At 51.7% G+C, this 22,835-nt stretch overlaps 1 protein-coding gene across 1 annotated transcript in view; it reads left to right on the forward strand.

The window, feature by feature from the left end:
• Positions 1-22,835, forward strand: part of STK32B (serine/threonine kinase 32B) — a 331,012-nt gene that overhangs the window by 253,425 nt on the left and 54,752 nt on the right. Inside the window, exon 5 of the mRNA XM_044767851.2 lies at positions 13,371-13,408. Coding sequence (XP_044623786.2) covers positions 13,371-13,408 — 38 coding nt within the window. The remainder of the gene's footprint in view (positions 1-13,370; positions 13,409-22,835) is intronic.

Raw genomic sequence — 22,835 nt, forward strand, 5'->3', positions numbered from 1 at the left:
CCCACCACTGGGCCCTGTATTTTAAAGAAGCTGTGCCTACATGCCAGGGGGTTGGAGACTAAGAATTCCCACAAGAGCCTCCCCTGAATGCAGCCTCCCATCGTGAGCCAGCTCAGATATCTGTCTTGCCCCATAAGCAGAGCAGGGTTCTCCAACCCCAGGAGACGTCAGAATTGCACTGGGGCTTATCGAAAAGGCAGGTTCCCAGGCCCCGCCCACAGAATCTGAGGCCGTGACTGCTCCAGGGTGGGGCCTGGGACACTGCGTTGGTCATAGGGACCCTTGTTTCTGAAGCCGTGGACTATGGACCAGCCCTGAGAAACAGGTGAAGGACTCAGAGGCAGGTAGTCCTGAGCGCTAAGCCTTTCATCCTTTCAACCATCCAAACAACAGTTTCCCGAGTGTGTGTTGTGGCAGACACTGTTTTAAGTCCTGGTGGTACAGCAGGGGGGGCAAATGTCCCTGCTGCCATGGGGTTACATCCTAATTGGGGGAGGAGACCAAGAGTGAGTCAATGAGCAAAATGTCAGGTGGTGAGAGGGTATGGAGAGAAATAAGGGAGGGTGAGCAATAGGGAGTGCCGGGGAGCTGGGCAGCCAGCAGGAGAGACGGAGGGACTCACATGGATATCAGGGAATAGGGCTTCCAGGCAGGGGGCAGCAAGGCAGAGGCTGTGTGTGGGACCTTGCTCGGCATGGCAGACCCGTGGCTGCATGGGTGAGAGAAGGGAGGGTGAGAGGTCGGGCCAGGAGGCCTTTGTAAGTGGGTGGTTTTATTCTGCAGAGGAGGCAGGAGGGGTTGTGAGCAGAGGGCGCCCCCCTCTGGCTGCTGGGATGAGAAGGACTAGGAGAGAAGGGGGACACGGAGGATGCGGGTGTCAGACAGGAGACAGTGGTGGCACCGGGGCTTTGGGACAGAAGGTGTTGGGTATTGAAGAGAGAAAGATATAAAATAGTCACCAAAGCATGACATGAAGGGACAGGAGAATGTAGTTGGGGCACAGGGGTGTGGTCAGGATTGAGAGGGAGACTTGTGGCTGTGGTGGTTCTTTCTCAAGCCGCGTTCCGCCGGGTGCACGCAGAAGCAGAGTCGTCAGGAAGCAGAATTTAACAGGGTTTGGGTTCTGCCTGGCAAAACAGGCACGGGAGCCGAGGGTGTGTGGGAAGAGGGACGTTGGTGGGGGACCACGGGCTTCCAGCTGGGGATGCCGGACAGGGTGGACCGCAAAGGTAGAAGGATCATTGGCCTGTGGGTGCCGGTGGGGTTGAAGAGCTGCAGGAGGCAGGGGATGGAAAGGAGGAGTGAGCTGGAAGATGGCTGTGGGTGGTTTGAGAGCGGAATGCCTGAGAGGTGGGGAGGGGGGCGGTCACTGGAAAGGACAAGGTCTCGGGTGTGACCGTGGGAGTGAGTGGGTGAGGCAGAGTGAGGACGGAGGTCTTTGCAGGAAGAGAGGTCAGGAACCGAAGAGGCTGTGGGCCCATTCGTGTGGTTGCTGCATCACCAGCGCTCACGCCTGGGGTCCGATGGGGGAGAGGCGTGAGGGTGGAGCTGAATCCTCCAGGACCGGTGAGGCCTGTCCTGGTGTCCACAGGGGACTGCAGCGGGGGAGGGACGAGACGGTGTGATCGGATGCCCATCCTCAAAGATGGTAGCGTTTAGGCAGAAGGCAGGACAGGGGCAATGGGGAGCGAGGGGAGCACCTGCCCTCTTCGGCATGGAGCTCCCAGGGTGATGGGCACCGTGTCCTCGGAGGGCAGCCAGGTGTGGGTTAGAGCAGGAGGTGAGGAAAACGGTCAAAGGGAGGGCTGATGCTGGCCATGAGTTCCAGAAGGGGGAGGGGAGGGAAGAGCTCAGGGGAGGGGATGGGATTCCAGGGGGTGAGGGATGGCCTGGATCCTGGTCCCAACATAAAAGGGACAACAGTCAGGGTGGATCAGTCCTAGTGGTCCCAGGCCGGTGACCATGGTGAGCTGTGAGTGCTAGGAGGGGAGAGGCGCCGTGCTTTTCCAGAAGTTCTGGGGCCCTCTCTCTACTCCTGCAAATGGGAGTGATTACCTCGGGGAAGGGGGGTTTTTGCAGAGGCCAGCCCTGTTTGGGGCAAATTCCTGATCATTATTAGGTTCAGGTTCTTCAGCTGGAGACTGGAAGTAACTGTGCTCATCCAGGGCCGCTGTGGAGACGAGCTGTGATGTGCAGTGGGATCATGGCCTTCTCCTCCTCCGGGATCCCCTCCCGGGGACGTTTCCTCACACTCAGAGTAAATATCCAGGGTTCCAGCCACTCTCCGCTCCTCACTGCATCTCCTCTCCCCTCCTCGCTGCATCCCCTACACCAGCCCCCCGTGCTTCTCCACCTGGCTCAGCACAGCTCAAGGCCTCTGGCATCGTCATCCTCCAGGGACCTCTTCCCAGTCATCTCTCTCAAACAGCATCCTCTAACATTCTCCCTGTATTTTCCCCCTGAAATGTATATGGTATACATTTTTATCTTTGCCCATTTATCCCCTCTCTCAAACATGAGCCCAGGGCCCCTGCATAGCATGTGGTGAGAAACTGTGGTCCGAAGTGTGGATGGTAATAGGAAAGTGATAGAAGCAGGACAAGCAAATTCGTGATGGTAGAAAGAGCACAGGCCACAAGAAAGATCAACCCAGACCTGAGCCCAGATCTAAAGTGGACATATTTGTCATTTAGAGCAAGAAGTTAAACCTCTCAATTATTAATAATAAACACAATTATTTCTTAGGTTCCTTTTAGCTCTAAAATACCTTTCTCAAAGACTCATGTAAAATCCACGCCGTTAAGAAATTTACAGCAGTCAGAAAGCAAAATTCAAATTCCATCTCTGGTGCTAACTTCCCAGAGTCTCAAGGAAATTACTCGACTCTTCTGAACGTTACTCTCTTCGTCTGGAAAATGGCAGGGTTATTCCTGATGGCGAGAGTCCTCCCCTGGCCCCAGGGCTCCCGCATCCCAATAGGAATCAATGTGCACATAATAAGATTAAGCCTTACTGTGGAATTGAACTCTTTCCAACATTTTCCTCAGAAAGGAATTCTGAGATCAAGAATGTAATTCTGGGATTAAGAATTCTGAGATTAAGAACATAAGGCCTATTGTCTGGACATCTTAACAGAAATGTGGAGAATGGGTACCATGGGGGCACCGTGGGGCTCGTGAAGATTCACAGGGCTTCAGGCCCAGCCTAGGAGCCCACCAAGAGGACTGAATCTGGGAGGAAAATGCAGGACCCACATCATTGCAGTAGTTTTTAAGATGCCAAAAGTGAGTGAAATAAAATGGGAGCTAGGCCATGGTCTCGGGGGGAAGCCGGGAGTGTGGGGGGCTGTCCCCTGGCTGTACCGGGGGCCAGAGCGCCACACAGGGACCTGTCACTCATTGGCCGTGTGCACCTGGGCCTCTCTCAGGACCTCTGGACTCAACGTCCGCCTAGGGCCTCCTGATGGGTTTCCATCCATCAGTACTTGTTGAACGCCTAACGTGTGCTCAGCACCATGCCAGGGCTGCAGATCCAGGCGTGGGCCCAGCTTCCATGGATTCAGAGCCTAATGGGAAAGGAAAGCATCAATTAGATAATCACACAAACACATGTACCGATCGTGGTTGCTGCTGTGACAGTAGAGTGCTGGCAACGAGAAAGTGCAGGACAGCGAGCTGGGCCGTGGAGGCCTTCAAGGAGGGCTTTTCAGAGGGCCTGACGGCTGAGCGAGAGCCAATGCCTGCAGAGGATTGGCCCCGTGGAGACTGGGGGGAGCTGCCGGCTGCAGGCACAGGGATGAGCCTGTGCACAGACGCGGGGACCGTGATGGGCACGCACAGGGCCTGCACAGGGCGGTCGAGTGCTCTGCCCGCTAATGTCTCTGCCCCTCCAGAAAGTGGGAAGGAAAGAGCACCAGATGGACATCAGGGGAGCTGGGTTCAAAGCCTGCTGCTGCCACTTTTGAACTGTGACCATGGGAAGCCACTCACCTCGCTAGGCTGCAGTCTCCTCGTGCATAGAAAGAAGATAATGCTGGTTCTCCAGGGCTGTTGGGTGGATTCAATGAACTACAGTATGGGGAGGGGTTCGTGAAATGTTAAACTGCACAAATGTGAGAGATGGCCATAGTCACTTTGGCTCAACTCTTCTCTCTTCCTTTCTTTCTGCCCTCTGAACTCCCTGCTAAGTAGGGGTAGGTCAGAGTGGGGGAAATGACCACCATTTATTGAGCACCTACTATATGCTAGAAACTGAGCTAAGTCCTTTACATACACTATTTCATTTTGTCCCCATTTTATGGATGAGGAAAACTGAGACCCACGCTGTAGCAGAGTAAGGATTTGAACTGTTGTCACGTGTGAAGGGCTCAAAGGCTTACCCATCATCACAGCTGTCTCACAGTCACTGCAGGGCCGCGGGCATGCGTCCCAGCCTTCCACACTCTCTCGTGGTTTCCAAATGCTGCTGCACTGGCTCTGGCCTCGAGGAGCTCACGGTCTGGCGGAGGAGGCTGACTCATGGACAGACGGTTGCAGTTCAGTGTTCTAAGAGCAGCTAGAAAGAAAGAACACTGAGCTAGGTGGATCTGCGAAGGTTTGGGGGAGTCTTCCTGCCCTCCTGGCAAGGTGACCCCTCGTTGTGCCCGGGGGGGGGGAGGGCTGTGCTGTGGGGCTCACCCACCCATGAAGGAATTCACTGAACCCGGTGCATCCTTGAGCATGTTTGTGAACCCTGAAATCTTTTTAAAATCTCCGGGAGATACACTTGGGAATAATTAGCTGAATGCAACTGCCTTATAACCAAGTTCACATCCAGGCCCCATGGAGTGGCACAGCTTTTGAACTGACTTAATCAATGCCAGCCATGCTGATGTTTGTTCTTTGCAGAATTAAAGAAAAACCAGCAACCCCCAAGCGTGACTTGACCGGATGCACTTCCTCCCCCAAAGAATAAAGCAAGAGGAAAAGGATTTAAGTTGCAGCCTGGAATTTGAAGCCAGATGCAAGAAAGAGCTACCTTAGTAGGCTGTGTACATCTAAAACATTGCCTCCGTGCCTTTAAATCAAGTCAGGGGTCTCTCACGGGCATATCCTGGCTCGTCCGCGGACTGACTGTGACTTCAGGGAGTGTTTCACTGCTCTCAGCCTCAGTTTTATTGTCCAGTCAAATAGGGTTAAAATGTTGCCTACCTCTGTTAGTCTGCTCCGGCTGCCGTAACAAAAGTCCACAGACGGGGCAGCTTAAACGACGGAAATCTATTTTCTCCCAGTTGTGGAGGCCGGAAGTCCCGGCTCCAGGTGTGGGCGGGTTGGTTTCTCCTGAGGCTCCTCCCTCCGTGGCTTGCTGATGGCCGTCCTCTCCCTGTGTCCTCACCTGGTCGCCCCTCCGTGTGTCTGTGTCCTGATCTCCTCCTCTTACAAGGACACCTGTCAGATTGGGTCAGGGCCCCCTGCTGACCTCATTTTACCTTCATCAGCTCTTTAAAGAGCCTGTCTCCAAATACAGGCCCATTTGGAGGTGCTGGGGTTAGGGCTTCCATGTATGAATTTGTAGGGGGACACGTGTAGATTGAATAATGGCCCCCAGAGATGCCACAAACCTGTGAATATGACACCTTCCACAGCAAAAGGGACTTTCTACATATGATTAAGTTAAGGATCACAAGATGGGAGACTATGCGGGATTATCTAGGTGGGTCCGGTATAACCCCAAGCATCCTCATCAGAAGGAAGCAGGAGGGTCAGAGTCAGTAGTAGGAGATGTGACAAGGGAAACGAGGCTGGAGTGATGCGAGGAAGGGGCCACCAGTCAAGGCATGAGGGCACCTCCAGGAGCTGGGAAGGCAAGGGGACTCCCCAGAGTCTCCAGAAGGAACTCAGCTTTGTTGACACTTGATTTTAGTCCCTGCAGCCTTACTTTGGATTTCCGGCCTCCAGGACTGTAAGAGACTGAATCTGTGTTGTTTGGGGTCACTGAGTTCGTAGTCATTTGTTACAGCAGCCCTGGGGCACTGGTTCAGGTCGTATGAGGATAAATGAAGTGGCGCATGAAAAGGGCCTGGAACAGCCGGGGTGAGTAAATGACCAAGGCCGAGCTGTGACATCAGGCTGGACACAGGGAAGCAGGGTGGGTCGTGGGCCGTGGGCCGTGGGCCAGAGGGGGCAGCGCTTAAGTACCACAAACTGGGTGTCCTAAAACAACATCCGTTTACTGTCTTGCAGTTCAGAAGTCCAAAATCAAGATGTTGGCATGTTTGGTTCCTTCTGCGGATTCTGAGGGAGACTCGGCCCCATACTCCGCTCCAGGTTTCTGGTGACCCCGGGCAGTCCTTGGCAGTCCTGGGCTTGTAGATCTGTCCCGCCAGTCCCCACCTCTGTCTGCATGTCACCTTCGTCTCTGTGTGGACCTGTGTCTTTTCCTCTCTTCTTAGAAGGACGCTAGTTATTTGATTTAGGGCTCACCCTAAACCGGTACAACTTCATCTGGACTCAATTACCTCGGCACAAACACTGTTTCCACATGACACCCCATTCACAGGTACCAGGTAGGCATGGACCTGGGGGGACACCATTTGACCCGCTACAGTATTCCAGGAGGAGATTGCAACTGCGCTGTGTGCTAAAACCTCCGGCAGGGAGTTTAGTAGGGAGGAGGGCATGCCATGAAGAGACTGGACCGGGGAAAGCTGGGGAACCAGAGGTGGTCTCGTGTCCCTGGGCCACAAGGAGCAGGGGCTAGGCTGACTGGCCAGATCAGGAAAAGCCTGAAGAATCTGGACTCTGGCCTTTGGTCAGTGCTTTCGAAAAACTTGTCCGCAAAGGGGCGTGGGGCCAGTGACAACTGTGCCCTATTCTGAAATTGTGTCCTCATGACTCTTCTGGGGTAAAATGGCTCCTTTTCCCCTCTTTTTGTGCAAGTCCAATCATAGTGCCTGGTAGTTGTCTTTGATGCCCTCAGTTGATGGATTTGAAAGTTGACAACCACATCTCAGTGTTCATTTTTTATTTTCACGATTATATTAGAACATGGGATCCAGAGTCTGCCCACCAACACTACAGGTACCTGAGGGCCATTAAAAGGATTTATGTAAGAAGGGACAGGCTCAGATTTATGCCTTGTAAAGTCATTCGGGTCGTATTAAAGAAGAAATGCAGCCTTGTACGTGAATGTTGTAATAAAGAAATGTATCCTAAGATACAAATAATATGATACATGCCTCTACGCTGTGTTGGAATTAGGCGAGCTGCCAGATAATGTGCTGCCCGTGGTCCCCAATACGGGGTAGCCACACCGCATGTCAGGTCCACGTGACATGCTCGGAACCATGCCAGGCACACGAGAAGCATTCGATAAAGGTTAACTGTCAATATTACCAGTACTGCTGTTAATGTGAGGGCATCATGTTAGGGGCTGGGCGTTGTGGGTAGTCCCTGCCCTCTACAGAAAACAGGAGAGAGAGGGAGAAAAAAGTAATATTTAACATGTAGCAAGGACGTGTCGTTTCATAATCGCTACCCTGTTTCTAGAACACTCCGTGCCAATATGGCGAGAGATTCCAAAATGCAAGAACCAAGTTCATTTGCTTCCTGTCCCACATCAGCTCACTGGTGGGTGGGTGCGAGGCCCCCTGAAACTGGCCAAGACAGAGCTCAACAGCCATGGTGACTCCTGCCTATTCCCCTGAGGCCCAGCAGACGCCTCCGCCATCCTCCCCAGTGCACAGTCAGCCCAGCCTCAGTACCGAAAGGTCTTTGCTCCCTCTGCTCTTAACAACCAGCCTGCCTCCTGTGGGCCTGCCACGGTGCTGGCCGCTCTCGTACATCCTTGGCGAAATCAATCATCCAGTATTCAGCCTGACTAGAAGGAAACCCCAAGAATTCCTTCCTAAGTCTAGCAAACTAAATTTGCCTTCTCGATCAAATAAAGCCCCTCATGTGGTCTCAACGCACCTCTCCAAACCATCTCCCTTCATCCGACAGCTCCACCCACCACCCCAGCCAGGCTGGTCTCCTCTGCCTCAGAGCTGACCACTCTTAGTCCTGTCACCTGTCCTGCCAGCAATACCCTAAAGGCAGTTCCTGGCTGAACAGCGGGGAGCTACAGAAGTTTCTGGATCAGACGACTGACGTTATCGAATTTGTGTTTCAGAACACAATGGAGCTAAGTTCCTGCAGTAATTAGGATGTAGATTAAGGTGCTTTAACAAGGAGCAAAAGAAAATGATTGAAACGAATCCTCACCATAACTATGTGGAGTTCATGGTATTATCCGTCCTACAGCTGAGGAAACTGAGGCTCGGATCAGGCGGTGTGCCCTGAATACAGGCCAGCGAGGCCCTCTCTGAATCTCTTTTTCCACCTCTCCCTACAACCTTCATGCATGTTAAAGTGCGTATTTCTTTCTCTAGTGGTAAAATAGCCACAGATTTTCATTTCACAAATGTGGCCTATTCTCCATCAAGTTTTTAATGTGTTTTTATTGCTGCATAAGCTTGCCTGCCGACACAGAATACTCAGACACCCCCTGCAAAGCAACATGAGCATTAACGTCCTCGTGGCTGTCCTCTGCGGTCTGGGTCAGAGCCATTTCTGGGCTGATTCCTGTGCTGTTTTTTAAAATACCCCATTTTATGCTTTGTTTTATTTCGGGGCTGGGGAATGATACCAGAGCAAGAACTGGGATTTACGGCCTCGCACACATTCTTTCCATCAAAGTGTCATCTCGCCCAGCTCTGAAATTATGAGCCTGTCCTCAGAAAACGCCATCACAGCCTCTCCCATGCACGCAGTGCTTCTAATGCGCTTTCTCAACTTACGAGCCCATTTGCAACAGGATGACGCGCTGGAGCTGAGATGCAATCAGTGTGAGGAATAGAACTGGAGGAAATGGTCCTGAAACTGCTAACCTAAAGGTTCTGATAAGATGCTTTGCCCATTAAATGCTTTCTTATTAAATCCCAAATGACTCAGGCTCTCCGTCTCCTCCGTGCGGCTTTGCAGGAGTCTGCCTGGGGAGCCTCCTGTGAGAGCAATCTAAGTCCCTTTGCTGAAAGCTCAAGAATCTGCCCTGAGTCCTCCCTTACTCCTTTCAAGAGCACCTCTTATGCACCGGGAGCCGTGCGAAGCCTCGTAGAAGAAGCACCTCCTTGCATACCCCCAGCAGCAGTCAGATACGGGCTATTATTCCTGTTTTCAGATGAGGAGGAGGCTCAGAGTAGGTTGCCCAAGATCATACAGCTAGTGTATCACTGTTGCTGCGTAACAAATAGCCACTGACTTAGCAGCTTAAAACAACTCATGTATTGCCTCAGTTCCCATGGGTCGGGAGTCCGGGCGCAGCCCAGCTGGCTCCTCTGCTCAAGTTGCCACAAAGCTGCAATTCACTGGGCTGCATTCCTTTCTGGACCTTTCTGGGTCTTTCCTAAGGTCTCACGGTTGTTGGCAGAATTCAGTCCCTTGTGGCTACAGGACTGAGGTCCCCATTTTCTTGCTGGCTCTCAGCTCCTAGGGGCACCTGCAGTTCCCTGCCATGTGGCCCACACATGTGACAGTGCACATCTTCAAAGCCAGCAAGGGAGGACCCCTCACTCCAGTCTGCTAAGACAGCTATATAATGTAATCTGGGAAATGACCCCGTCACCTTCGTCATGTCCCCTTGGCTAGAGGCATGTCACAGGTCAATCATTTCCCCTCCCGGCCTTCTGTTGCCTCATCTGCAAAATGGGAACTTGCTCCCAGGGTTGTGCATGACTGGCTCTTTCTTGTCATTCAATGTCACCCTAATGCCACGTCTTCTGAAAGTCCTTCCCTGACCCCCTACTGGTTTTAACCTAGAGCTTTGGAGAGTGAATGCATGTAAATGATGAGCAAATCAAGCAGGACCTCTGCTGGTCTCTCTTCTAGACCCTCGAAGCGCTTGTCCCAACTTGCAATCATGTCATTTATTCCCATGCTTCCTGGCCTGTCTCCCCTCCTAGAACACAAGCTCCACTTGGCTGGGTCTGTCTTGTTCACAGTTGTGTCCCCAGTGACCATAGAGGGGACGTCCCACAAATGCTTGCAGATCATTGATTCCCCTCCATGCTAAGAGCTGGCACGGAGGGAACAGGTGCACGTATCGGATATTTAATCCACACCAAACAGGAAACTGCAGCACAGGCAGGGGTCACCCCACTGTGGGAGAGGGGCTGGGAGGGGACCTCGACCGCTTTCGCTGGAGCCGTGGAGTCTGGCTTATAAGCTGCTCACACCTGTGCTCTGTTTGGTCCTTGTGATATGAGAGACCGTGAACAGGGGCCTTTTGGATGTGGCTGCGGGTCACACCGTGGTCAGCGGGGGACACTGGCTGCCACTTGAGCCTTGCCCACCTCCTCCACCAGCTGTCCTTCTGCTCTGCCAGGTGCGTTAGCTTCCTGTGGCTGCCGAAGCAAATCACCACAAAACCAGTGGCTTAAAACCCCACAAATTTATCATCTCACAGTTCTGGCCAGAAGACTGAAGGTGAGGTGTCGGCAGAACTCTGCCTCCTCGGAGGGCGGGAGGGGTCTTCCCCTGCCTCCTCCAGCTTCTGGCGGCTCCAGGTGCTCCTTGGCTTGTGGCCGCATCACTCCCGTCTCTGCCTCTGGCTTCACGCCGCCTCTTCTCTCCTTGGTGTCTGCGTGTCCAGATCTCCAGCTCCTTTCTCTTGGGAAAAGCAGTCGTTGGACTTGGGGCCCACCCTAAACCCAGGAGTTCATCTTGAGATCCTTAACTAAGTCCATCTGCAAAGGTCTGTTTCCAAATGAGGTCACATTCTGAGGTCCTGGGTGGACATGAATTCCAGGAGGACACCATTCACCCCACTACACGAGGCCACCTCTCCTTAGCTCTGCCACCCCCCATCTTTTATTGGCTCTGTCACCTTGGTCCCTATCGTCTGAGTGCACCCCGGCCATTTGTTCTCCAGCTGCCTTTGTCCCCTCTTCTCTGGGGCTCCGCGGCCCCCTCTCCCCTGCTTCTGTGCTGCTCCGCCAGACGGCGCCCAGCCTGCGTGTCTCCCTTCCCACCGAGTCTGAGCTTCTGGAAGGGTCCTGAGCCTCTCCAACCCCTGCAGTCCCAGACCTGCCCAGAGGAGGCCTTTGGGAAATGTTCATGGAAAGAAAAGGAAGGGATGGAAAAAGAGGGAGGAGTGAGGGAAGAAGGTGGGAGAAAGGGAGACGGGATGGTCAGAGGAAGGAAGGGAGGCAAGAGGAAGGAAGGAAGGGAGAGGAGGGCAGGCAGAGGAACCTCAGAAAGGCACTGTCCGCTTCAGGCTGTGGCCCTCGCAGACATTTCAGGGTCTCAGTCCCCAGGCCACAGCCCTTCCACCCTGCTCCCCAAGCCCCAAACAGGGTCATCCCAGCCCTGGTGACACCTTAAAGGATGCGCTTCAACATTTGCTGCCGTGTTTTCCTTCTTGACAAGTCTTTATTTTTCGTTTCTCACCTTTTCTTGAAAGACCCTGCTGGGCGATGCCCAGGACGGGGACCAGGCATTCGCTGCTTTGATCCACAAACACTTGGCTCTGGGTCTTCCGCCTTTTGTTTTAATTCTGTAAGTTCGCAAGTTTATCCTCCCAAAGGGGCCGCCGCGAATTATCTCTCTGTTCATCCTGGATGTTTGTGAACTTGGCAGCAGGGGCCCATTTACTTGATGCTCGTCAATATTCATGGGCTTGAAAAGTCACCATGAAAATAACAATTTAAATATGTAGGTTGAGTGTTTCTTTCATCCCCAAAGCCATAGACATCACCTCACATTATTACAAATAACCACACTGTGTTTTCAGGTAGAACTATTATTCGAGAAACGCAGGAGCAATCGCTTCTTATTTTGAGGAAAGCTGTCATTAAGTTTCAGAAGATGTGACATTTATTACAATGAGCTAATGGGGCTTGCATTTCTAAAATCTGTGGTGTTAACCTAGAGCTTTGGAGCGTGAATGCATGTAAATGATGAGTAAATCGGGGTTGAAGATGTCAGCTGAGTTTCTTGAAGGCTGTGTTTCTTTTGTAAGCGTTCTCCCCTTCCTCTCTCATCTGAGTTTCCTGTTAGCTCACGAAGATTCTCTCCTCGACCAAACTCCGCTCAGCCTCCTCTGAACTCCTTTGCAACTCGGCCTTGACCTCTGGGCTTCCGTGTTGGTCTCTGCGTCGTCCAGTTTTAGAAAAAGCGTGCTAAGTCAGTTTAGCCGGGATCCCCACCCTGGATGCCTGAGGAGGTTCCTCACCCCCCACCCCCCACCCCAGGGGGCTCTGTGCCCCGCCTGCCTGCAGCGAGAATCCTCCTTGGTCGCTTTAGCCACAATCCTCCCTCAGCCTGATCTTTCCTCTTAGGGATTTCCATCCCCTGGCCCCCACCTGCCTCTGGGCTATAAACCCCCGCTTGTCCGTGCTGTGCTGGGAACCGGGCCCAGTTCTGTCGTGCGGCCTCTTTTCCATATTGCGTGAGTCCCGAATACAACCTGTTTTTACCGCTTTAACTGCCGTCCAGCTCTGGGGTTTTTTTGACAGTGTCTGCTAGTGACAGACGCCGTGCGCAGCACCGGGTACAGAGGTGAAGAAAGCAAAGCCCCGTCTTTAACAAGCACAACTTATGATCGAGGGCCCTTTGCTGTGATGGTGACATAGAGCAGAACTTTCCAGAAACTCCGCAGCCCGGATTAAGCTGCATGTGGTTCACTGTATTACCCTACAAAGGGATCAGCAAGTTTTCTCTGTAAAGGGACAGATAATAAATATTTTAGGGCTTGAGGGCCACATTAATATCTGTTGTACATTCTTTTACGTTTTCGCTTTGTGTATGCGTGTGTATGTGTGTGTTGTTTTGTTCTGATAACACTTTAAAGATGTAAAAGCCTGTCTTGGCTCACAGACCATACGAACGCTGGCTGAGGGCCGGCTGTGCCAATTGCTGGTCTGCACAGGTTACAGGCCCTCCCTGGGTCGCAGTTCCCGCCTCTGTGGAGCGGAGACCGTAACCCCGGGGAGGTTACCTACGTAAGTAGCAAGGCAGGAGGGCCAAATTACATCAGGAAGGGGAGCTGTCTATACCCGCTGGCAGAGACCACGTACTCAATGAGCAGTCCCTGCTGAGAGTCACAAGGTCAGAAATTGTTAAGAACGTTCAGGAAAAAATATTCACACCATCCACTTGCAGTCCCAGGAGAGGGAAGGACGCAAGCACGCAGCTGCTCCTTTCTCATCATGATGACTCCCTGCCTGCTGTCTGCCACCTCACGTCCCAGGAGAGACCAGCAGGCTGGGTGTTGTCGGGCACGTGTCCCCAAGCGTCCCGTTTGTCATGTGCTCATCTCCAGGAATGCATCTTCAGCTTCTTTGTTTTCTCTTGCAGAGACATCAAGCCAGACAACATACTGCTGGATGAACACGGTAAGCCTGTTCTGAACGCTGTACGGGCTCTTTCAGCGGGAAGTCTGGGGCTCTGGGAAGTTGGTGGGGTGGGGGTCCTGGTGAGCTGGATTTCAGGGTTGACCAGAGAGCCTGTTTCTGTTTCGATCCTGGTGGATGGACATCCGTTTCTGGTCTGTGTCCTCCTGCGGCGAGTCCACTCCAATGTATTGGAAAGTTTCACTCCTGAAGACATCGCTGTTCACGTCCTGGTGCGAGGACGGCAGGGAGAAGTGGGAGTGAAATGGAGGGTTGGACAGGCCTGAGTTTCCCACCCCAGCTCCCCCACCTGTGAACCTGCAGCTTCAGAAAAGTCGCTCCCCTCTCCAGGCCTCCCTGTCATCTTCTGCACAACTGGGAAAATGGTGCTCACCCGCCACATTGTCGTGGGGATCAAATGCGATGGTGTTCGAGCCGGAAATCAATCATCAGTCATCCACTGAGCCTTCCCTCGTCCAGGCATCCCAGGCTTCCGTGCATGTGGAGCCTGGCCATCTTGTTAAGCTGAGTCAGGAGTCTGAGGCGGGCCTGGGCTTCTGCATTCCTAACAGCTCCCTGGTGGGGCCCGCGCTACTGGTCCCTGGACTGCACTCAGAGAAGCAGGGGCCCATGTCGGTGGCTCTGCAGCTTCGGTCTTGTTAGTATCTCCTGGGGGGTTTGTTAAGAATCAAAGCCCAGACCTGTCATGTTTCAGCAAGGGGGCCACCCTGTGGTCTGTGTCAGCCCGGGGATGTGGTGCCCAGCAAAGTCTGAGGACCACAGGTCCGGGGCCCAGCCCAGCGCTGCACAGCTCGGCTGACCAGACAGTCGACCGCCGTCGGGACCACCGGCAGCTTTTCAGCCGACCATCGTGGCTGCCTTGAAGACTAAATTCGCTGACGTTGCTCAGGGGCTCCTCCCCAGGGGCTTCTGGGAGGGCGGGCTGGAGTGAGCACGTGGGGACTTTTCTGAGGTGCTGCTGAATAGTTCAAGGATGAGTCTGCCGTCTCTTCTACGTAGCTCCTCCGGGCCCCCTCCTCCACCTCCACAGGCTGAGGCGGTGGCTTCTTCTCGAACCCCCTCTAGGATATCCTGTATGTGCCGCCACCAGCGTTCTCGGGTGTCCTTCCTTGTTGTAGAAGCCACTTAGTATTGGGAGCTGGAGCAGGAGTGGTGGGTGGGACCATCTGGACTCGAATCTCCTGCCAGATGCTGAAACCAGACTGAGTGCTTTAGGGCAGTGGGTGAACATCTCTGTGCTCCTAGTGGAAGGTCAAGGATGGCCTTAAGGTGCCAGGGGAACTGGGCAGAGCTGAGGGTGCGAATCAAGGCTGATGATGAAGCAAAACCAAGATCCCTAGTTTGAATCTAAAAGTTAGGATCCCCAGATGTGGAGTCCAGCTGACCCCCCTTCCCCCTCATCTAGCTGTGTATCCTCGGGCAAGTCGCTTCACCTCTCTGAGTCTCAGCCTTCCCAGTAGTAAGACAGAAGTGATACTGCCTTGCAGGGGTGGTGAAAGTCTAAGACAAGACAATGAGGGTCAGCAGCCATCATGGTACCAGGATGTAAAAGGTATATAGGAGGGCTCAGATGACTCAGCCTCTCCCTGTCCCCTCTCTGCTTAGGGCAGGGCAGGGTCAGATCACAGAAGCAGGTGATGTGGAGGTGAGAAGAGGCACAGGCTGGGTCATGCGGGACCTGTCCAGGCTGGCGGGCTGTCCAGGAAGCCAGGGGTCTGGAGGGCAGGGTTCTGGGCAGGATCCTCGGGGGCCTGCCCTGATGACTGAGAGGGACCTTTCAGCAAAGACCTTGCGGGCCCTGAAAGGTGGGAACACAAGTTAAAAGGACTAATCCAGCCCTTTCCTCTCTGAGGATGCTGCTGCAGGAACAGACAGGTGGGCAGATGCTCCCATGCAACCTTCTCTGTGTTTCCTTGTTCCTGAGCTCTCGGATCTCCGTCCATCCCTTCTCCTCAGCCCTACCTCAGTTTCCTTCCAGATCTGCTCCCCACTCCCTGAGCCCCCCATCGTTCGCCACCTCCCACTGGCTAACACAGTCTCCTGACACTGCCCTCTGGCTTTGCAGCATCCCACACACTCCTCCCCAGGGGCCTCTGGATCGACCCTCCTGCCTCTTCTCTGAGCTCCTACTTCATCAAGGTCTATCTGCTTGGTGTTGAGACAGAGCGCTGAGTACACTATTTCATACTAAGGAGTGAGTGGCTCATACCTCGCCCACATTTAACATCCAATGAGTGCCTTTTCAGGCAGCACAGAAGAGAAATTCAGGAGCAGGGAATTCTTCTTAGAACACACAAATCTCCCCTAGGAGAAAAGGACAAGAGAGGAGTCTGTGGCCATGGTCCTCAATTCCATGATTTATGATGGGAGATGCTTATCAGGTTTTCCTTTTTTTTTTTTTTTTTTTCCTCCCCATTGTTGCCTTTTTTCCCCTCTGGCTTTATTGAGGTGTGATGACAAATAAAAATTATATGTATTTAGGCTGTACAATGTGATTTTTTAAGGTGCACAATGTGATGATTTAACATGTGTACACGTTGTAAAATGATTACCACAGTCAAGGTAATTACACATCCATCACCTCACATAGTTGCCTTTTATTGTGTGTGGTGAGAACATTTAAGATTTACCCTTGTAGCAAATTTCAAGTATACGATACAGTGTTACTAACCACAGTCACCAGGTTATAGTTACATCCCCTTAACCTTTTGTTAACAATGTTACAAAACAGCTGACAAAACAAATAACTGTGTGTTGCTATTTAAAGACTTAAATCACCCATCTCATTTGGCTGTGTTTACAGTGAGATAGAAACATAATTTAAGTAAGCGCATTAATGCTTTATTAATACTATTCAAGATCTGCTGGCTACACAAAACCCAAGCCTCTCACACAAGCTCTTCTGCTCCCCCGGCGTCCGCTCTGCTCTCTGCTCTTTCAGCCTGGGTTTCATCTTCTAGGACGACCACTTTAAGTCTGCTCTGAGATTTCTGGTCTCTGGGGCAGCAGCGAAAGCAGGGAGAGGCCATCCCTGGAGATAAAGTGGAGTTGAAGGAGGAGCTAGCATCTTAGGACAGTGTAGGGAGAAGAGTGGAGTGTGCTTGGGGCTGAGGGCAAGGAGCTTGAAGAAGTGGGATTCAAGCCGTGGAGAGAGGGGAGAGGCAGTGCGTTCATTTTCTGCTGGTACCACAAGGCTGGGTAATGAACAAGCACATGACTTTAGTGGCACAAACCAGGAGCATGGAGGCAGCTCACGGGCCCGTGGGGTGAGCTTTTGTAGGCAGGGTTTCTCCTCAGACTGAGGTCAGGTGGGGTCAGCTAGGCAGCTCTGGTGACGTTGGCTGTGCTCACTTGCACCCCTGAGGGTCGCCTGGCTGCCGGCTGGTGCACACCGGCTGGTGCACGCAGCCTCGGCTGGCTGACTGGGCCCTTAGCCCTGCTCCTCCTGGCTCCCCTCCGGCAGGCCAGCCCCGGACGGCACGTAGCAGGAGCAGAGCAGGGAGAGCCCACTCACTCCAGCCTCCACCTATGCCACATTCGCTGACATCGCAGGGGGCCAAGCAAGTTACATGACCCAACCCAGAGTAGGGGTCGCGCCGCAAAGTGACATGGCGAGAGGGGTGATGCAGGGAGGGGGCGGGGCTGTGGCCGTTAATGCAGTCACCCGGAACAGGCTGGCGGAAGTGGAGGGGCCGCGTGCACAGGTTCCACATGGGAGCTCGACTTCCCCAGAGTTGGGCCAAGAGCCAAGAGTCAGACACAGAAGCGCGGCGCCCGCGTTTCACGCTGTGTCATTGAGGGCCCTTGTTCAAAGGTCGCTGACCCTGGAGCCCCCATCCTCTCTGTGTTCAGGAGAGCAATTCTTCATTTTTGTGCCAGTTGACCGCAGGACACAGAGCCCCTGTGGTCAAGGGCCTCACGGTCTAAGGTGGCGGTTCTCAGCCACGGCTGCACGTCACCCGGGAACTGTAGAAAGTGCTGATGCCAGGGCCGCGCCCACCAAGCGCTCGCTTGACTCATCTTGCAGGAGAGGGTGCTGGGTGGGCATTTTTAAAGTTCCCAGGTGGTTCTAAGGTGCAGCAAGGGCTGAGGGAGGCACAGAAGGGTAAATAGGTGAGTCCCACCCAGCAGGGTCAGGGGTGGGGCTGTGCAAGAGCAGAAGGGCAGTGAGGCTGGGGAGGGGGCGGAGGGCTTCCCGGAGGAGGAGATGTCTGTGTTGGATCTTGCAGCATGAGTGGGGTCAACAGAGCATTTGGGGGTACGGCATTCCAGAGGGAGAGAATGGCAAGTGAGAAAGCCAGGAAGACCCCACACGTCTGAGACTTCTTCAAGGCTGGCTGTGAGTGTCGGGTTCACTCTTCTCTCGTGGGCCTGGGGATGGGCACATGGGGATGGGAAAGCTGACCTGGATCTTTAGCGACTGGTAACACAGCAGCCACGCCAGCAGCGCAAGTCTGTTTTCTCATCGTACAACCATGTCTTTTATTCTCTGGATTCTGATGCTTGACTCCTTCACGCCCCAGGCCACCATCCTCTGCCCTAGTCACCCCAGGGCCAGGTACCAGACAACCAGGGACAGCCCCTGTGCCCCTGAGCCCCTGAAATTGTTCCGACTAGCCACACCTAAACCTGCCTGCCTGCCTCGCCCATTCCTTCCCACGGAAACCACCAGAAAGGCTCTTGCTCACGTTTTCACCCGTCTCTCTCTGCCTCATGACCCACCCCCGGGCTTCCCTGTGTGGCACCCCCATGGCGTGGCATGCTCCCTCCTCTTGGAAACTGTGAGTAACAAGCTATCGTTTCAATGGCAGTTGGCTCCTAATCTGTTGGAATTACTGTACTTCACGTTTTCTATTAACAGACTCTATTTTAGAGCACTGATTAACTGGACTCATTTCGAAGAATTGCCTCTCCATCTGTTGCTAACATATTTGTTGGTGAGTGCTCCCCTAGACGGTGATGGCCGGCAGCATCGACACCCCCTTCCTCCTTGTCAAAACATTTTGTCGGCCGTCTCATCGCGCCGGGAGGAACAGACTCTGGGGAATGAACAGCTCAGGCACGTGCCGTTCCCCATGCCTGAGGTGTGGGGATGGGAGCAGCTGAGGAGGAAGTGGGGGAAGCCACCCAGACAAGTTGGGGGGCAGGTTTCTGCTAAGTCTGAGGAGCCAACAGGAGGTGTCATTTTTCTAGATGGGGTTCCAAGAGTTTAAGGGGAAAATGTAGGAAGGCAGTTTAAAGCTATTCTGGTGCCCTTGGGAGGGTCAGAATTCAGTTCTTTTGGGAAGGCTGCTGGAAAGGGAAGTTTCTACTGCAGTGTGATGCTATGTGAGCATCTTAAAGTCCTAAAGACCCGGCACAGGAGTCTGTGATGTCCTGGTGAAGAGCCTCTTATTAGCTTCCTAGGGCCGCCATGACAAAATCCCACACACTGAGAGGATTTGACAACAGAAATGTACTGTCTCACAGTGCTGGAGGCTGAAATCCTGCCATCAAGGGGTCTGCAGGGCCATGTTCCCTCTGAAGGTGCTGGGGAGGGACCCGTTCCAGTTCTCTCTGCTGGCAACTGGGGGTCCCCTGGCTTGTGGCAGCGTAATTCCAGTCTTCACATGGCGTTCTCCCCATGGGCATGTCTGTGTCCAAATTACCCCTTTCTATGGGGACATGAGTCAGATTGGGTCAGGGGCCCACCCTACTCCAGTGTGACCTCATCTTCACTAATTCCATCTGCAAAGATCCTATTTCCAAATAAGGCCACATTCTGAGGGACTGGGTGTGGGAGTTAGGACTTCAATCTGTGCAGTTGGAGGGGAGTGCAACTCAACCTATAATAGCCCCGTCTTCCCCCTAGGGGGTTTTAACAAATAGAAAAAAAGCAAGGAAGTGGCAGATAGAGGCCGAGACAACACCATCATTGCTGATCAAAGCTCGGGTTTGTGTCAGTCAAAAGGAGCTTCCTGCTCCAGGACCCCAGAGAGAGGAGGGCTCACCACCCAGACCCCCACCTGCTTGGGGCTGAGAAGCTGCCAGAGGGAGACCCAGAGCTTGGATGAGCAGAGGAGGGCCCCGCGCCTGCTCACGGGAACCCGGCAGAGCTCTGCTGACAAACTGGTCAGTTCATCCCAGACTGACCCTTCACCTAGTCTCTCCACCGCCCTCGGGAGGAGTGAGGAAGGGTGGAGAGGGGCAAAGCATGTACTTAGGGCAAATCCTTCCTGCAGCGTAGCCAAGGCACATGACTAATACACTTCCCTTCCACCTCTCTGTGGGGCATGCAATTTTACAGTCATATTAATCCGAGTATCATTCGTAGAGGGGTTTTTATAACCCTTTCCCAGCCATGATCTGCTCTTGACTCTGGGAGGTACCATGCTGGAGACTATCTTCTGACACTTAGCTTCTTTCCACTCCTTTCTTTCTACCTCCTGTATCACAAGGACCAGAGGATGGAACCACATTTACTGACTCTCTTGCAGCTAGGGTTCTGGATAAGACTTAGGTTCTGCCAACAAAATGCACTCAGGCGAGGTTTGGAAGGGGGAAAGGAAGCAGAGGCCGTCTTTTTAGGACAGAACCAAAGGATGAGAAAGCTCCATAGATGAGGGTCTTTGCTGAGGCTGGACTTTTGTAAACACTGTCTTGTCACCTGTTTCACAGTGTGAGCAGCTGAGCAGCCAGAATTCAAGGTCCTAGAGCCAGAATTCAAGTCCCAGGTAGGTGTGACCACAAGGCTTGTTGCTTCATTAAGCTACTTTCTCTGGGGGCACTGAAGCCCAGGCCAGGAAGATGAACTGACTGAGGATATGCAGCTGCCCAGTGATGGGGTTGCCTCCGCCCAGGTCATGGGATAGCAAGACCGCTGCCTTCCCCACCAGGTCCCGGTCAGCTTCCCTGACTCATTCCAGGATATAAGCCTCCCCTCCATACAAATGTCCTCCATGAAGCCAGCAGCCCGGCCACAGGTGTCTCCAGCCCAGTATCAAACACTGTTCTGGAAACAGCGTGCAATTATGGTAATCTTAATAAGGCAGAGCTGGAATCTGGACCCGGTGTTAGCAGAGATATAGAAACAGAAGAAGAGCGCCATCGTCGTATGCAGATGATGTGCTTCTACGCCTAGAAACACCAAAGCCTCAAATGAAAAAGCTGTCTAAATTAATAGGGTCTTGTAAAAATTAAGATACAGACTTAACTGCTTTTCAAAGACTCAAAAAAAATTTTTTAACAAAATAGAAGCTTTTTTCTCTCTAGGAAAAGTTCAGTCTCTCCTCCATGGAAGTTCCCAGGGGCCTAGGCTCCTTCTATGTCATTGCTCCTCATCTGTGTAGCTCAAAATGGGCCCCCCAAGTCCACATAAAAGGCAAGAAGATGCAGGGATGTGGGGGAAGGGTGTGGAATGAAGGAGGGAATTCTCATTCCCTTTAAGGAAATATCCTGGAAGTTGCAAATATCGTTCTCATATCCCATTGGTCAGAGCCCAGTCATATGACCACAGCCTGCTGCAAAGGAGGCTTGGAATTGTCATCTTTAGCTGGGTAGCCATGAACTCAGTTAAAAATTCCATTACTGTTTGAGAAGGGGAGAAGGGATATTGAGCGATAATTGGCAGCTTCTGGTATGGAAGATTAATAGAGTAGCCAAATAGGAGACAAATAACCAAAACTCAGGCTCTTTTTATTGTGCTAAAAACAACGAGGTAGAAAAAGAAGTAGAAAATATTCTCACTCAAAATGGTGACCCAAACTGTGTAATATTTAGGAATAAGTTTACCCAGGAAGTCACAAGGCCTAACTGAAGAGAACACTAGACATACTGAGAAAGAATAAAGCAAGGTCTGAATGAAAGATTGTGACCCTGGATGGAGTACATGTCCACACTTCTCACGTGAATGTACGTTAGTGTAACTCCTATCAAAATCTTCATAGAAGTGTTTCCTAGAGCTGGCAGGATTTTTTTCGGAAGAAAATATGTCTGAGAGTTACCAAGAAGACATTTAAAAGAAACAAGAGTGAGGGCAAACCATCCTCATCTAATATTATAACAGCCTACAAATCTGTTGTAATGAAGTTAACATGGTACTGGCCCAGCAATAAACAACAGTTCAGTGGAACAGAAGAGAGAATCTATAAGCAGATCCATATATATGTGGAACATGATATAAAATGAAGGTCCCATTACAAGCTACTGGGAAAGTGAGTTTTTTCAATAAATATTAAGACAACTGGCTATCCATTTGGAAGAAATAGAATCAGGATGTTATGTTATACCATATGCATTCCGTATGATTAGGAGATTTAAATATAAAAGATAAATTATGGAAGTATTCTATGAAAATATAGAAGAATATGTAGAATCTTGAGGGAAGAATAGGTTTCTGGAACCTGGAAAGTTACAAGAAAAATACTACTCAGAAACTATAAAAATAATACGTTGATTGAAATTTTTAAATGTCCATATATAAAAGATACCATAAGCAAAGTCAAAAGGCAAACAGTAGGCTAGGAGAAAGAATCTGCAGGTGACAGAGCAGAGAGAAGGGTATGTGTGTTGAATAGACAAGGAGCTGTGGTTGAAAATTGACCGGGATTCTGGACAGGCAGTTCAGGGGCGACTGAGCCCGTGAAACGTGTGCGGCCTCCTCAGCAGCGAGATCCCGTCTCTCACCATCTGATTCGCCGAAAGTAAGTCATTGATGAGAGATGGTGCCAGTAGACGTGCAGAGAAATGCACGCTCTCCTATTCTGTTTATAGTACCGTCAGTTATAACTTGTGGGAACATAAACTGCATAGCCTTCCACTAGCCATGCCCCTGTGGGAACTTATCCAGCCAAAGTGAGAGTACCAATATGTGAAGATACGCTCAAGAATGCTATTGCTACGTGTTTTATAATATCAAACAAATAAGCAGGCAGAACAGGAAAGAACCTGAACGCCGTAATAGGACTGTTGAATAAAATGGGATATAGCCATACTATAGAATACTGTGCGACGACAGGTCCACAGTTTCTCCTCTGAAACTCTTGGGGCCAGAGTTGTTTTCAAACCTCAGAATTTTTTAGATTTAAAAATATATCTAAATTAAATAATATATATCATATTAAGATGAAAATAATATAGAATAACATTTAAAAATCATATATACTGTATATTATGTAATACAACCATAGGGGCTTGAAGGAGCAACTTGTAATCAAATATATTAATATTTCTATAGCAAAACATGAATCGTCACCCTAAGTAGAGTAAATAGAACTATGAAGAGAAGTTTCAGGTCAGGTTTTATCACCAAACAGAGTACAAAAAAAAGATGTTGGCTTTATAGTAGAGGCTAAAGGACTGTGGACCTCATAGATGGATTGTGTGTATGGACTTGGAAGGATGCCCACGATACATGGCCAAATGTAAAAGT

The sequence above is a fragment of the Equus asinus genome, chromosome 3 (assembly GCF_041296235.1).
Source record: "Equus asinus isolate D_3611 breed Donkey chromosome 3, EquAss-T2T_v2, whole genome shotgun sequence".
In the NCBI taxonomy this organism is placed as follows: domain Eukaryota; kingdom Metazoa; phylum Chordata; class Mammalia; order Perissodactyla; family Equidae; genus Equus; species Equus asinus.